The sequence below is a fragment of the Motacilla alba genome, chromosome 15 (genome assembly GCF_015832195.1).
Source record: "Motacilla alba alba isolate MOTALB_02 chromosome 15, Motacilla_alba_V1.0_pri, whole genome shotgun sequence".
Lineage (NCBI taxonomy): Eukaryota > Metazoa > Chordata > Aves > Passeriformes > Motacillidae > Motacilla > Motacilla alba.
In genome coordinates this window covers 8,658,710-8,670,717 of record NC_052030.1, presented here as the reverse complement: position 1 = coordinate 8,670,717, position 12,008 = coordinate 8,658,710, and the positions used below count along the sequence as shown (strand labels likewise).

At 43.7% G+C, this 12,008-nt stretch overlaps 1 protein-coding gene across 3 annotated transcripts in view; it reads right to left on the bottom strand.

Moving 5' to 3' along the window:
* The window catches only part of TTC28 (tetratricopeptide repeat domain 28), a 109,624-nt gene extending 98,436 nt beyond the window's left edge, over positions 1–11,188 (bottom strand). For 2 of the 3 annotated variants that reach the window (XM_038152833.1, XM_038152834.1), the window contains exons 1-2: positions 11,003–11,188; positions 5,041–5,319 (exon numbers count right to left, since the gene is read on the bottom strand). In XM_038152833.1, coding sequence (XP_038008761.1) covers positions 5,041–5,319; positions 11,003–11,086 — 363 coding nt within the window. In that variant the 5' untranslated portion in view covers positions 11,087–11,188. Of the gene's footprint in view, positions 1–5,040; positions 5,320–10,490; positions 10,835–11,002 lie in introns of those variants that run through there. The other variant, XM_038152835.1, reaches the window with a different exon arrangement.
* Between the last annotated feature and the right edge of the window lie 820 nt (positions 11,189–12,008).

The window sequence follows — 12,008 nt, the reverse complement described above, 5'->3', positions numbered from 1 at the left end:
TTCACAGCTCACAATTCCCCCTTCTTTCAGTTCTTTCATATTTTTTCTCCACTAGAGATGCTAAGCCACATTTTTAAATTGAGACAATAACTTTGAATTAGGAGAAACAAAGACCGTAAGAGAAAGTCATGCCTGATGAAAAGTGCTGTAATTCTTCCTTTTGTTACGTATGCACAGGGCATTCCTTTTGCATCAACTACATTCTCCAGACTATTCAGCTTTTCTCTAAAAGGTGTTTCACTCTAAAAAAGGCTGATACAAAAAGGTGGTCCTGTTTTGAGAAACAACATTATTCCCTGCCCAGTGGCTTGAACAGTTGCAATAATCAGAGATCATTACTGAACCCTGATCTTCAATTTGCCAGCTTGGCCCCCTCTCATTCAGCAACCCACTGTGCTTTTCAGGGAATGCTGCTCCTCAAGCACCAGTCCCTGGGGCTTCAAACAGCACAGTGTCACTAATGGTACAGCAGCCTTCCACTCACACAGGACAAAGAAATCAAATAAAATCAAGGTACCCCTCAGAGTGCTGAAAACATCCATCTTTGTGATTCTTGCTTCCATCTGTCTTAGGCTGTGAGTGTTCCTATTAGCCAAATGTATTCAAGTTTGACAAAGTCATTTCGTCTCCTGTTAATGAACAACTTTTCTGTTGAGAGATTAAGAGAATAAATCAATGCCAAAACCCAGTTAATTGTTCAGTAGCAGTAGGCTGTTTGTACCTTTTGTTAGCTGTCACAGCACTGAGCCAGCACTCAACGGGTAGTGAAATCTGCATTTTAGCACAGAATTAGGTCCGAATTTAAACTATTTAAGCCACAGCATTTTTCCTATAATGTGAGGATTTTAAAATATCTCAAAATCAGCAAGAACTAAGGAGAGACAGTTCAGGTATCAGAGTCACATAATATATATCCCTCCATTTTCATGTACCATGCCTAAGGCAGCACAGCTGTGAAGAGAAATAGAATAAAAATTTTCTACAGCACAATCACCAGCAAAACAAAGAAAACTGTTCAGTGGGAAATCAAAGAACAAAATGAGCATGATCTGATTTGCCTCTTGGATATTTCCAAAATGCAGTTTAATTCCTGAAATATCCTGTTATCCCTGCATTTCTCAGTGCGATGTACACAAAATATTTTTCAAATAGCAGAACTCACAAGCCAGCCCTCTCAGACAAAGCCTATGAACAGGTTTATGTGCTGTTGTTATACAGATGTTTCAGCCACACACAGTAAGTTCCTGTGGTCTGTAAGAGATCTGATGTTCCTCTCTGCAATCACTTTCTCATTGTTCATGTCTTGAGCTGCATAGATAAGCACGTGCATTTGTATAAACACACCTGATTCATTACCCAACATTAATTAATGCTTTAAAGAAAGATTTTGGGGTGGGGATGTTAAGAGCATGATTTTCAGATTTTATTGAACTGATGCTAACGAGCATTAAGTGGAATAGGAGCAAAAGAGTAAGAATTAACAAACTACCTAAGAAATGTAGTCTGTACTCAAAGGAGGAAAAGAAATACAGAAATTTATATTTAGTAGTTCAAAACTCAAAAAACCTGCATTCAAATTAATGTTTCAACTTCCTAAGTGAAAGGAAGTCAGGTTTTGTATTTAAAACTCAGGCTTTTCAAACCAAATACCAGTTTTCCCTACTAAGCTCCCTCTTCTGGCTAATTAATAAACTTCCTTAGACTTTGTATGCAGAAGTTTCAATCTTCCCAGTTCTGTTCTATCAATAAGAAATCAATTATTTTTAAAAAAAAATTAGTAAATTAAGGTTGACTTTGAAATATACAAGTTTTCAACTTCAGACAGAGCCCTCCTTTTGTCTCTGACAAGTTCCACAAACACACACAAGGAAATAAACACTCCTGTACTGTGCAGGGACACTCTGCAAACTGACACTCCACCATCTGCACCTCCTCTCAGCTTCTGAACACCACTGCCTATTTTCTGCTCTCAGATATTCCTGAAATTCCTGTGTTCAAAACATGCACACTAGTTAATTTGCTCCCCAAAGTACACCCTTCCTTGTTCTGGCTAAAACTAGGATTAAATACGTAATAAAAATACAAATACACCTTTCAGAAATTGTAAATGTTGAATTGAGGAAAACAGAAGCACAGAATAAACTAGGTTGGAAAATACTTTGGAGATCCTGGAGTCCAACCTGTGACCTAACACCACCTTACAGCCAAACCATGGCACTGAGTGCCTCACCAAGGCTTTTCTTAAAAACCTCCAGGGACAGTGACTCAACCACCTCCCTGGGCAGTCCCTTCCAATGATGAACCATTCTTTCTGTGAAGATTCTGTTCTAATATCTATCCTAAACTAGAAGCAACCAGTCCTCACCCAACTAACATAAATTCATGAGACAGAACAAAGGCAGAAGGGCAGTGAATGGCCTCAATGTCTTAAGCCAACAGTCACCCTCACTGTGGAGCTGCCAAATCAGTAACAGACTCTGGCAAAATTTGTCATTCTCTTCTAAAATCTAGGGTCATTGCAGATGATTTGTGGAAACAACAATTCAAGGTGAAAGGGAAGTACTCTGTAGAAGGGTGTGAACATCACAACTCCAGTGGAATGAACACACAGAGGATAAAAACCAATTCATTCAGCTGTGGGTTTTCATTATTTCAGTTACTGTAGCAGCATCATTGCTCCTTTCTAAAAGCCAAGCCACACTCCCAGCCAAGCCAATTTTATGAGACTTCTATCACAACTGTGCCAATGAAGGCAGGCAGCACAGTCAAACTCCAACCGCCACAAATCCTTTCAGCTCAACACCTTTTTGACCTTCAATCCAGCTAATGAAAGGCCTTGAAGGGAGATTCATTTCATGTTTATATTTATTACTGTACCTTCAGCCCAAGTGAAATCAAAAATCTGTTTCTACATACAAAGTCTTAAAAGAACCACAACAACAAAAGATTGCACAGACACAGCCTCTGAAGCAAAACACCGAGGGATGATCTGAAAAAAAACAACACCGAATCTTTAAAAGTTAAAAAACCAGAGACAAGGTTCCAAATGGGATTATAAGGCTTTGAGAGAAAGGAGGGAAGTGTGTGATGCACTGACAAACTGAAGATACCACTGTGAAAAGATAAAAGGGAAGATACAAGCAGTGACTGTGGCTGAGCTTTATTCAGGACAGGATGCCTGCAAAAGCTGTGTTGACTCTTCCACTGCCAACTGATAGTAACTTTTGAAGTACATAAATATTTTGTATCACAGAGAAAGATATCCATTACACGCTGATGGAATAAAACAAGAACAGATGCTATGTCATCACAGCTACTTCATTTAAATCTTCCAGTACTTTTTCCACCAATGAGGCTCAAAATGTTCTGTAGAAGTGACTCCTGACTTTTTGTAAAACAAGAATAAATAAAGAAATAGAGTTTACCTAAGTTCAGTTGGGCATTTAATATCAGAACTAGAATTGAAAGAGTTACTTCATGTTTTTAAACTCACTGGTATGATCCACCTGGGAAAAAAAAAGGTCTCTCTTTTATTATTAAGAATGTTTTGGAGTTTTTTTTAAATATTTCACCTTAGTGCTGCATCACATAAGTCTATCATGTTTGTATTTAACTGTCTGGTAGCAATGCTTTCATTTAACACAGATAGCCTTTTTAAGCTCATAAATCTTTTCCATCTTCTCTTCTATTTGATCTACAAGTCTTTTCCACTGATCATTTCAAAGGTAGTTATACTTCCGTGACTGGCATTTTGAAAGTATTCTTTTATGATACCTTTGCACAACTTTTCATCTAAGTCAGAACTTAGTATTAAACTTGGTATTAAATCACTACCAAACTTCTTAGAACCAGGACACAAAACTGAGCACAGGCACCCTGGCTTTTACATTCCTTAGCCACCTGCAGCCAACCAACATGGACAGCCAGAGTTTATTGACAATAATGATATTTTCTACTTTTGAACAGAGTCCTTCACACAAAATCTTTTATGACATGCAGTAATATAAACCAGACAATGAGCAAAGAAAAACCCACCAAAAACCACTCAACAACACAACTTAGAAGTTATAAATCACCTCCCTGACAAAACAGGAGTTTCTTCTAGCGTGGACTCATTCAAGTCTTAAGGAAGCATATGAAAAAGCTTTTCTAGAGGCTAATAAACAACTGCAAATGAAAATATAAGAATTAAGAGTGATCTGCTTTGAAACAGAAGAAAACTCGAATAGTTTGGAGCCCAGCTGGTGCAGAGCACCACGCTTGCCACCTGCTCTGAGGAGAGGAATCTGGGTGATGAGTCTGCTCTCAAACTGCACCTTTAGCTAAAGTGGCTCACAAGGATGGGAGAGGGATTGACAGGAGAAATGGAACCTGGAGCAGATGCTGATAAAATCAATTAGCATGCAAAGGGCTGGCCCTGGACTAGCCAAGGCCAGGCAGCTACTGGAGCAATCAATGGCAGCTGGTGGGAAGCAAGCCCAGGAGGAAGAGCAACCAACATCATTTGCTCTCTACAAATGTTTCCTTACATAGTCAGGTCTTACTGAGAATGCCAAGATACTTGATATTTCTTCTTAATGATATTTCTTCAAATGTTTGTCCAAAATATACTACACACAAACACTCTTTGAACATTATTTTGAAAGACCTTATCATTCTGATGTACTAATAAGAATGTCTATGCTACCTCTCAAAGTTTTGGAACCACATGTTCCTGGATGCTGATGAACACTGACTACATTAAACATTAAAACAGATGTCTGGTCTTCACAACCCAGGAACCCTGCTGTGTTAAAACAGTAAAATAGTAGCATACTCCCATTGGGGAACAGTATGCTTACACAGAAAACTGTTTAATACCCAACAGGTAATTCAAGTCAAACAACTTTTAAAGAGAAAATATATTATTATCTGGAGCTTTTAGCAAAACCAGACGTGAGTACAGAAACACATGCACTCTTTTACACTGGGTGCTACATATGTCACCAACAACCCCACAGGAGTTCCTCCTCCCCCAAAAAGACAAATAAACCTCCTTACCTTCGGCCATTTGGGATTGAGGAGTCGTGCCTTGATGGCATCATCCAAGGCCTTGTCATACTGGTGGATTTTCATGTAGGCTGCAGAGCGGTTGCTGTAGAGGATGCAGTTCTGGGGGTCCACCCCCAGGGCCTCGTTGTAGAGCACGATGGCCGTGTGGAAGTCGCCGTCATGGCAAGCCTGGTTGCTCTGCCGAACCTTCTCCACAAATTCAGCTTTGCTCAACATGGGACTGTCAGGACTTTTTCTTCTGAAGGATTTTGATCCACAGAAAGAAATCTGACAAGGGTGAGGGGAAAGGGAGAAATTGTATGTTAGTGTTAAGAAATGCTACTCAAAGAGGAGAAAAAAATTAGAAACTGTACAGCAAAAATTAAAGCCACGAGCATCACTGCAGAACAAATGATGAATTCAGAACCAGATTCTTAAAAAAGTAAACTGTTTATCTATTGAATCTCTTTTTGAGATAACAGGAGTACCAGAAAGAGTCTTGCAAAACATATCATTCCCTATGAATGATGTCTCCTAGACACAAGAGCAGCTGCAGTCTGTTTACATGTGCTGCACTCCACACACAGAAGTGCTTTTCTCCTCAGCCATGCTATTGGATTCTGCAGCACTAGGCAGACTCGCCAGGTAGAAAACAGGTGGCAGCTGTGAATATGAAGATGATGTTGGTACATCTGAACTTTGATATCACAGAGAAGCACGGGCATACACAGACAATGGAAAAATGTGTAAAATGTCTTCAAACCAAAGAAGCCACCCCACAGCCTCTGCTCACAAACCTCTAAACCCAACAACATGCAGCTGCAAATTGCTCACATTCGGGAAGGGAAGGAGGAGTTTTTAGAACCACATACACTCACAGAAGTAAATGGGACATACAACTTATTTTAACAACAGAACAGACATCCTAGGCAGAGCTACCCTCCCACACTGACAACTTCAGGTAATACAAAGTAACAAACAAAAAAGATTTAAGCCTTCTAATTATAAGACATTATTTAAAGTGAGCTGTAGAAAATCCCAGTTCCATTGATTGTGGTACACTTTTTCTCCTTACTTAACTTTCAACATTGCCCATTTTCCCCAACCACTCCTTTGCAGTCAGTAACTGTTTCTGTCATGCAAACCCTACTCTCTCCCAAGGACACTCAAGAACTCAGCAAGAACATCTCAGTCCAACTCTCATCACAAGGCAGTTGGGAGTTGTGCAGTAACAGTATTTGGCACCGGGCAGTACAATACATATGGCAACATACAAAGTACTTGAAAATATTCATTAAAGGTTCAGACTACTATAATTAAGATTGGTGTCATCTAGTTTTAGTCCTGCAAATTGAAAAAGTTAAGGAATATCACATATTGTTACCACAACACAACAACCACAGGGCTTAAATACATTACCAGAGCCAGCTGGGGAATATTTTTAAAGGTGGAAAGGGAAGCAAGCTGCAAACTGACATCCTGTCACAAGGATCAATTGGTCTATAGACTTTTTTTTTTCTTTTCTTCCTTAAGTCAAATAACAACAATAGAAAAGTATCAAATTAGAAACTACTGAGTTCTTATTTTTCTTATTATATCCATTCTTTTCTGACAGTGTTTTTGTGTTTGTCCAAACTTTTTATAAACATCTCTATTGAAGGAGATTGTATTCTTTACTCAGGCAATCTCCTTACACTGCTTCAAGATTTTCATCATAAAATATTTTTCCTAATATCCAAATCTCCTTTGTGTCAGTGAATGTACTGTTTCTTGTCCTGTAGTAGACTGAACCAAAACCTCTTTTCCTTTCATCTGTGAGGTTGATTTTTCTATAATATTCTTACTAATGCTGGTACTGAACACGTTGCTTCGTTCAAGCAGAGCAATAACTCACACATCTGTGAGCACCTGACAATAAACTTCATCCCATGGGCAGTTTGTTGTGACCTGAGGGCAAGAACTGAGGATGAAGATTCAGCAGCTACTACGTGGGCACGTGTCCAAACACAAAGATGAGGAAACCCTGAGAAAGGTCAGCAGAAGGCTTGGAGGTACTGCAGGAAAGGGGGCTGCTGAGTACCCAGGTGCCAGGGGCAGCAGTTTCTTCATGTGTCTTTAAAGGTGGCTGCTGCCTCCCTCCCTGAGTATTTCCTGCATCAGGGACAATGAAAAATACCAAATGTCAGGTATTTCCCAAGCTTTTATCACGTTCAGAGTGAACCACTGCAGCTTCCACAAGCAGTACCACAAGCCATGAACTGAAGTTATTCAGAAGATAAATATTTCAAGAAATAGATTCCTCACCAGCTGTGGCCATAACTGCCTCCAGCAGCAGGCTGGCCTGGTGTGAAGGCACAGCCAGCCCCACCCTGGAGAGCTCAGGGGCAGCAGTGGCATCTCACCCAGCCCTGTGCCTGACCACAGGGACTCTGCTGGAGCTGCATGCCCAGGACCACCAAGAGCTGCTGAGCCCTCAGCAGTGGGGCCTCTGCAAGGGCACAAAGCACCCAGCACAACCTCGAGGAGCACCAGTGAGACAAGTCCAACAACAGCTGTCTTTTCTGGCAGTTTATGATGCACAAACAAATGTGCACACAAAGCTGTTAGTGATCCTTCCAGAATCACACTGGGAGTCTGTAACAACAAGGAGAATCCATGAGGACACATCCTCTCGGTCCAAGTGAAGTGGTTTCTGCCTCTAACATCCTGTGACGTGAAACAATCTCATGGAAAAAAAAAAAAGGAAACTACGATGGTAATTTGTGGAATATGTTCCTGTTTAATTCCTGCTATCATGAGAACTACGTAAGGCAGTAAAACATGATGAGGTAAAAGAAAAAACCCTGAAACAGTAAAACTGAGTCACTCTGGCACTCAAACCACAAATAAAAAAAAGATTATGATTATGGTACCAACTCACAAAAAGTACTCATTAGAAAGTCATCCCCACTTTCCACTGCTCACCACTGCTCCTCTCCCGTTAACACAGTGGAAGGTGATGGTAATGCTCATATTTGGGCTGCCTAACATTTTGCTACAGAAGGTGCTTGCATGTACTAAACCAACGCTAAAGAAGAAGTTTCTTAGTGAAGCAGAACAAATAAGGTTCTAATGAAGTGCAGAAGGGGATCTAGTGAGAAAGTCTGAGTTAGAAGCTCATATATTTCTCATCAAGTAGAAGATGGCACGAGCTTCTCAACACTACTTCTCCAAGCCAGCATAAGACAGCAGAAATCAGCTCTTACTGTCATGTCAGACAGAAGCTTCCACAATATCTGCTTCAGATCAGACTCAGCAACAAACTTCCTTCACTGGTGAGAAAGTCTCCTCCGGCAGAAGGTGCCCAGGATTCAACCCTGCTGGCCATGCAAGTGGAGTGTTAAAACACACACAACCTTCCTTGGTCTTTTTCAAGATGAAATGAACTCCCAGCCACCTCCAAAGCAAACAGGAACTTGAATATACAGCAAAAATTATCTTACAAGGACTTTTGTCTTCACTGATCAAGCTTGTTAAACTTCATCCTCTCTAGAGAACATCCATCAAATACAAGAAGTGCCCATACACGCTAAATAATGTGTCTGAACAGCCATAGGGAACAGATTCCCAGTGGGTTCCAGTAAGAATGAGAAGAGACAACAGCAAATCCACATTCTGCTCCAAGAGGACTAAAGAAAACAATGTGGTACAAAAGTAAATGTTTTATCAAAACGCCAATGCTACACCTCAGAGCTTGTTGGTTTGTACGCAATTCCTCTTATTTAATGCTACATAATGCAAATAAATATGCCTTATACAGATGATCTCTTGGCAAGTCCATAGTTAGGACAACTTTTTAAAAAAACTCTTTATAATTAAAAAAAAAATACTGTAAGTGTGATATGTAGAAAATTTATATTTTAAATTATCTAAATAGCTCAAGATACTTATTGAAGTGTAAGGAAGAGGGAAAAAAAACAAAAAGAGGCAAGCAGAAAAATTGGCATTCCTAATGGATTCTGAAAAAAAAAGTGACAGTAACTCAAGCTAAATACGGTTTTCCAAAATCAGCTCAAATCTGTAACTGAGCTTCCCTTTCTATGAAAACTTCTACACAACTTATATTTTAATCTGTAAACTGGTTTTATGGTTTCTCTCCATATTCTGGGGTATTACTGTTTTTCTGCAACAGAAACTGGCTTCAACAAGAGCCCAAGAACAAATAAAGCCCATGAAGTGTGTCCCTGAAACCTCCCAGCAGCCAGCACTTCAGCCAGGCTGTACCACACTCCTGAAGAGACATGAAACCCTGCCAACCACATGCAACCTTCCCCCAAACAGAGCAGAATTTCAACAGAAATAGTGTGGAAAGAAATTAAAGACCACCAGAACTGGAGGCTTAGGCAGGATGATATGAACTTACCAACAGGAAGGAAATAATTTTTTTTTCTTAACTGGAGTCTAAACAAAATTTTCTATAGAAAATGGTTTTACTTAAAGATTTTTTCCAAAATGGAAAAAAGTTGTGAGCTTTCAATACTGAGGTTGGAGAGATCTGCAATTGTGACAGCAGTTAGATCCACCCTAGTTTAAGGCATGCTACATGTTAAAAATTGTAATAACAACTATGCAATCCATAGTTAAATTTCAACAGTACTTTTTGGTCAATACATAATTTTTAACTAGTTATTATTAATAATTTATATATCTATATATATATAGATATACATAATTTTTTTATATGTAATTTATTAAACCACAAACTATCAATGAGGAAACAGACCTTTCCCTCTGATAGGTCTGTGAGCCAGAGGGAGACAGAGGCAGCAATGAAGGAGTGATGGATCAGTAATTCAGCAAAAGCCAGGCATGAACAGTAACCTCGCTGGAGGAACACCTGTTAGGGCAACCTTGAAGGCACATCCACTCATCCATTTAGAAATTTATCCACTTGCCACATATCCATTTCAAAGAGCCTATAAAGGGTTCCATTAGCACCTGAAGAGCTCTTGTTTCACACCAGAAGAAAGCGCTGGAGAGATATTACCTAAGATTGTGAAAACCTCCAAGAAAAAAGGAAAGACACTAAAATTATGAACAACTCCCGAAGAGAAGAGGAGGAAGGACAAGAAGGCACAGGCACCCGGCTCTCTGGATTTCAACTCTCTGTTTACTGGCGACAGCCAGGGGCATCCCTGTGGCTGCAGCACCGAGCTCCGGGAGCTCCAGCTGCTGCCCGGGCTAACCGCGCCCGCTGATCGCAGATCCGTGCTCAGCGATGGGCAGAGCCACATCGGTGACATCTGCGGTGACATCGGTGACATCTGCTGTCACCCGCGGTGCGCTGGCTGAATCCAATCCCCGGGTTCTCAGTTCTGCCAGTGACAAAGCCCTTATTACCAAGTTGCTAACAACTTTCTGTACCACTGAAGCAGGGTAGGGAGCTCCGCAGTGCTGCCAAGTACACCTGACACGCTTACCTTCAAACTTTGCAGGTTTCAGCGAGACTCGAGTTTGTTTACGGGGGCGCCAGAGCGAGCACAATGCCCATGCCGACATCCGAGCTCTCTGCTCGCGAGGGTCCCGCTCCAGCTAGCGGCGGCCGGCGGCGTTCGGGGCACACAGCCCCCGCTCCGGGGCCGGGCCCGGGCCCTCCGCCGCTCCGCACGGCGCAGGACCCGGCCGGGACCGCGGCGGGACCCGCAGGCAGCGGGGTCACTCACGGCGCCCCAGCGCGCCCGGGGCGAAGGGAGCCGAGCGCTCGGCCTGGCGTCCCCGGAGCCCGGCCAGGAGCTGCCCCGCGGCCGCCCGGCCCCTCGCCGCGCCCCGGGCCACCGGGCCTGCGCCCCCGCCGAGCCCCGTCCCGCTCCGCGCCGGGACAGCGGCCAGCCCGCGCCCCGCAGCTTCCCCCGCCGCCCGCGTCCGGCCCGGCCCGGCGGCTCCTTCCCGCCTCCCCGGCCGCTCCAGCGCTGCCCGTCCGGCGTCAACTCACCCGGGGAGGCTCCGCGTCCTGCTCCCGCCGAGCCCGGCCCACCGCCACGGCCCCCGGCGGGGGCGGCGGCGCCTGTTGCTCCATCGCGCTCCTGCTCCTCCTCCTTCTCCTGCGGGGGCCGGGGCCGCCGCCGCCCCCGCCAGGCCGATCCCACTCCGGCCCCCGGCGCCACGTTCCGGGCCCGGCTGAGCGGGACCCGCAGTGCCCCGGCCCCGCCCCGGGGCTGGGCTCCGCCCGGACCCCGGGCACCCCCGCCCGACGGCGCCGGGCCCGCGCCGGACGTCCTGCGGCTGCCGCCCGGCTCCCCCGGCCGCGGGGCAGCGGCTCGGCCGCACCGCTGCGGGCTCCGGCAACTCCGGACGCTCGCCTCTCCGCCAGCACGGACGAGCTCCGTCCTCACGGAGGATACGGCTCCAGCGCCGCTCTGTCGCCATACGGGCGGGGGACCGTCGGCCAAAAGCAGCGGCAGCCTCAGCTCGACAGTAAGCGGGGCCCGCATGGGAGCGCAGGTGGTGATGCTGGTCACTGCTGACACCGCACCGGCCGGGCACAGCGAGGCTCAGCACTTCGGTTAACCCAAGTCTTCCAACTGCTGTGACCCATCCTGCCTCTTGAAATGAACAGGCAAAATGGATTATGCTAAAGACTTGCGCTGCAGATAATAGGTGATAAAGAAATAATTTCTTATCTATGTGAAAATTGGATGCCACTTCACTCTAGTGAAATTTACTCTTCCATAGAAAAAACTGAGTCTGAAACTTCAGAAAGATTCTGCAATCAAATGATGAACACATGGCCAGCAGCCCAAAGGTTTGCCATCAAATGAGCGAGATCAAATTTAGGACATCATTAGAAAGCAGGTCTTAGTCAGGACCCTGGGAAAGGACCCAAGCAAAGCAGTTACTGATTATTTAACAACTATGTGTGATGTAAAAATAGATGGAGGAATAAATTATAGAAGTTTTCTATTTCTATCTAAAACCAATTAGACAGTGTAAGTAGGAGC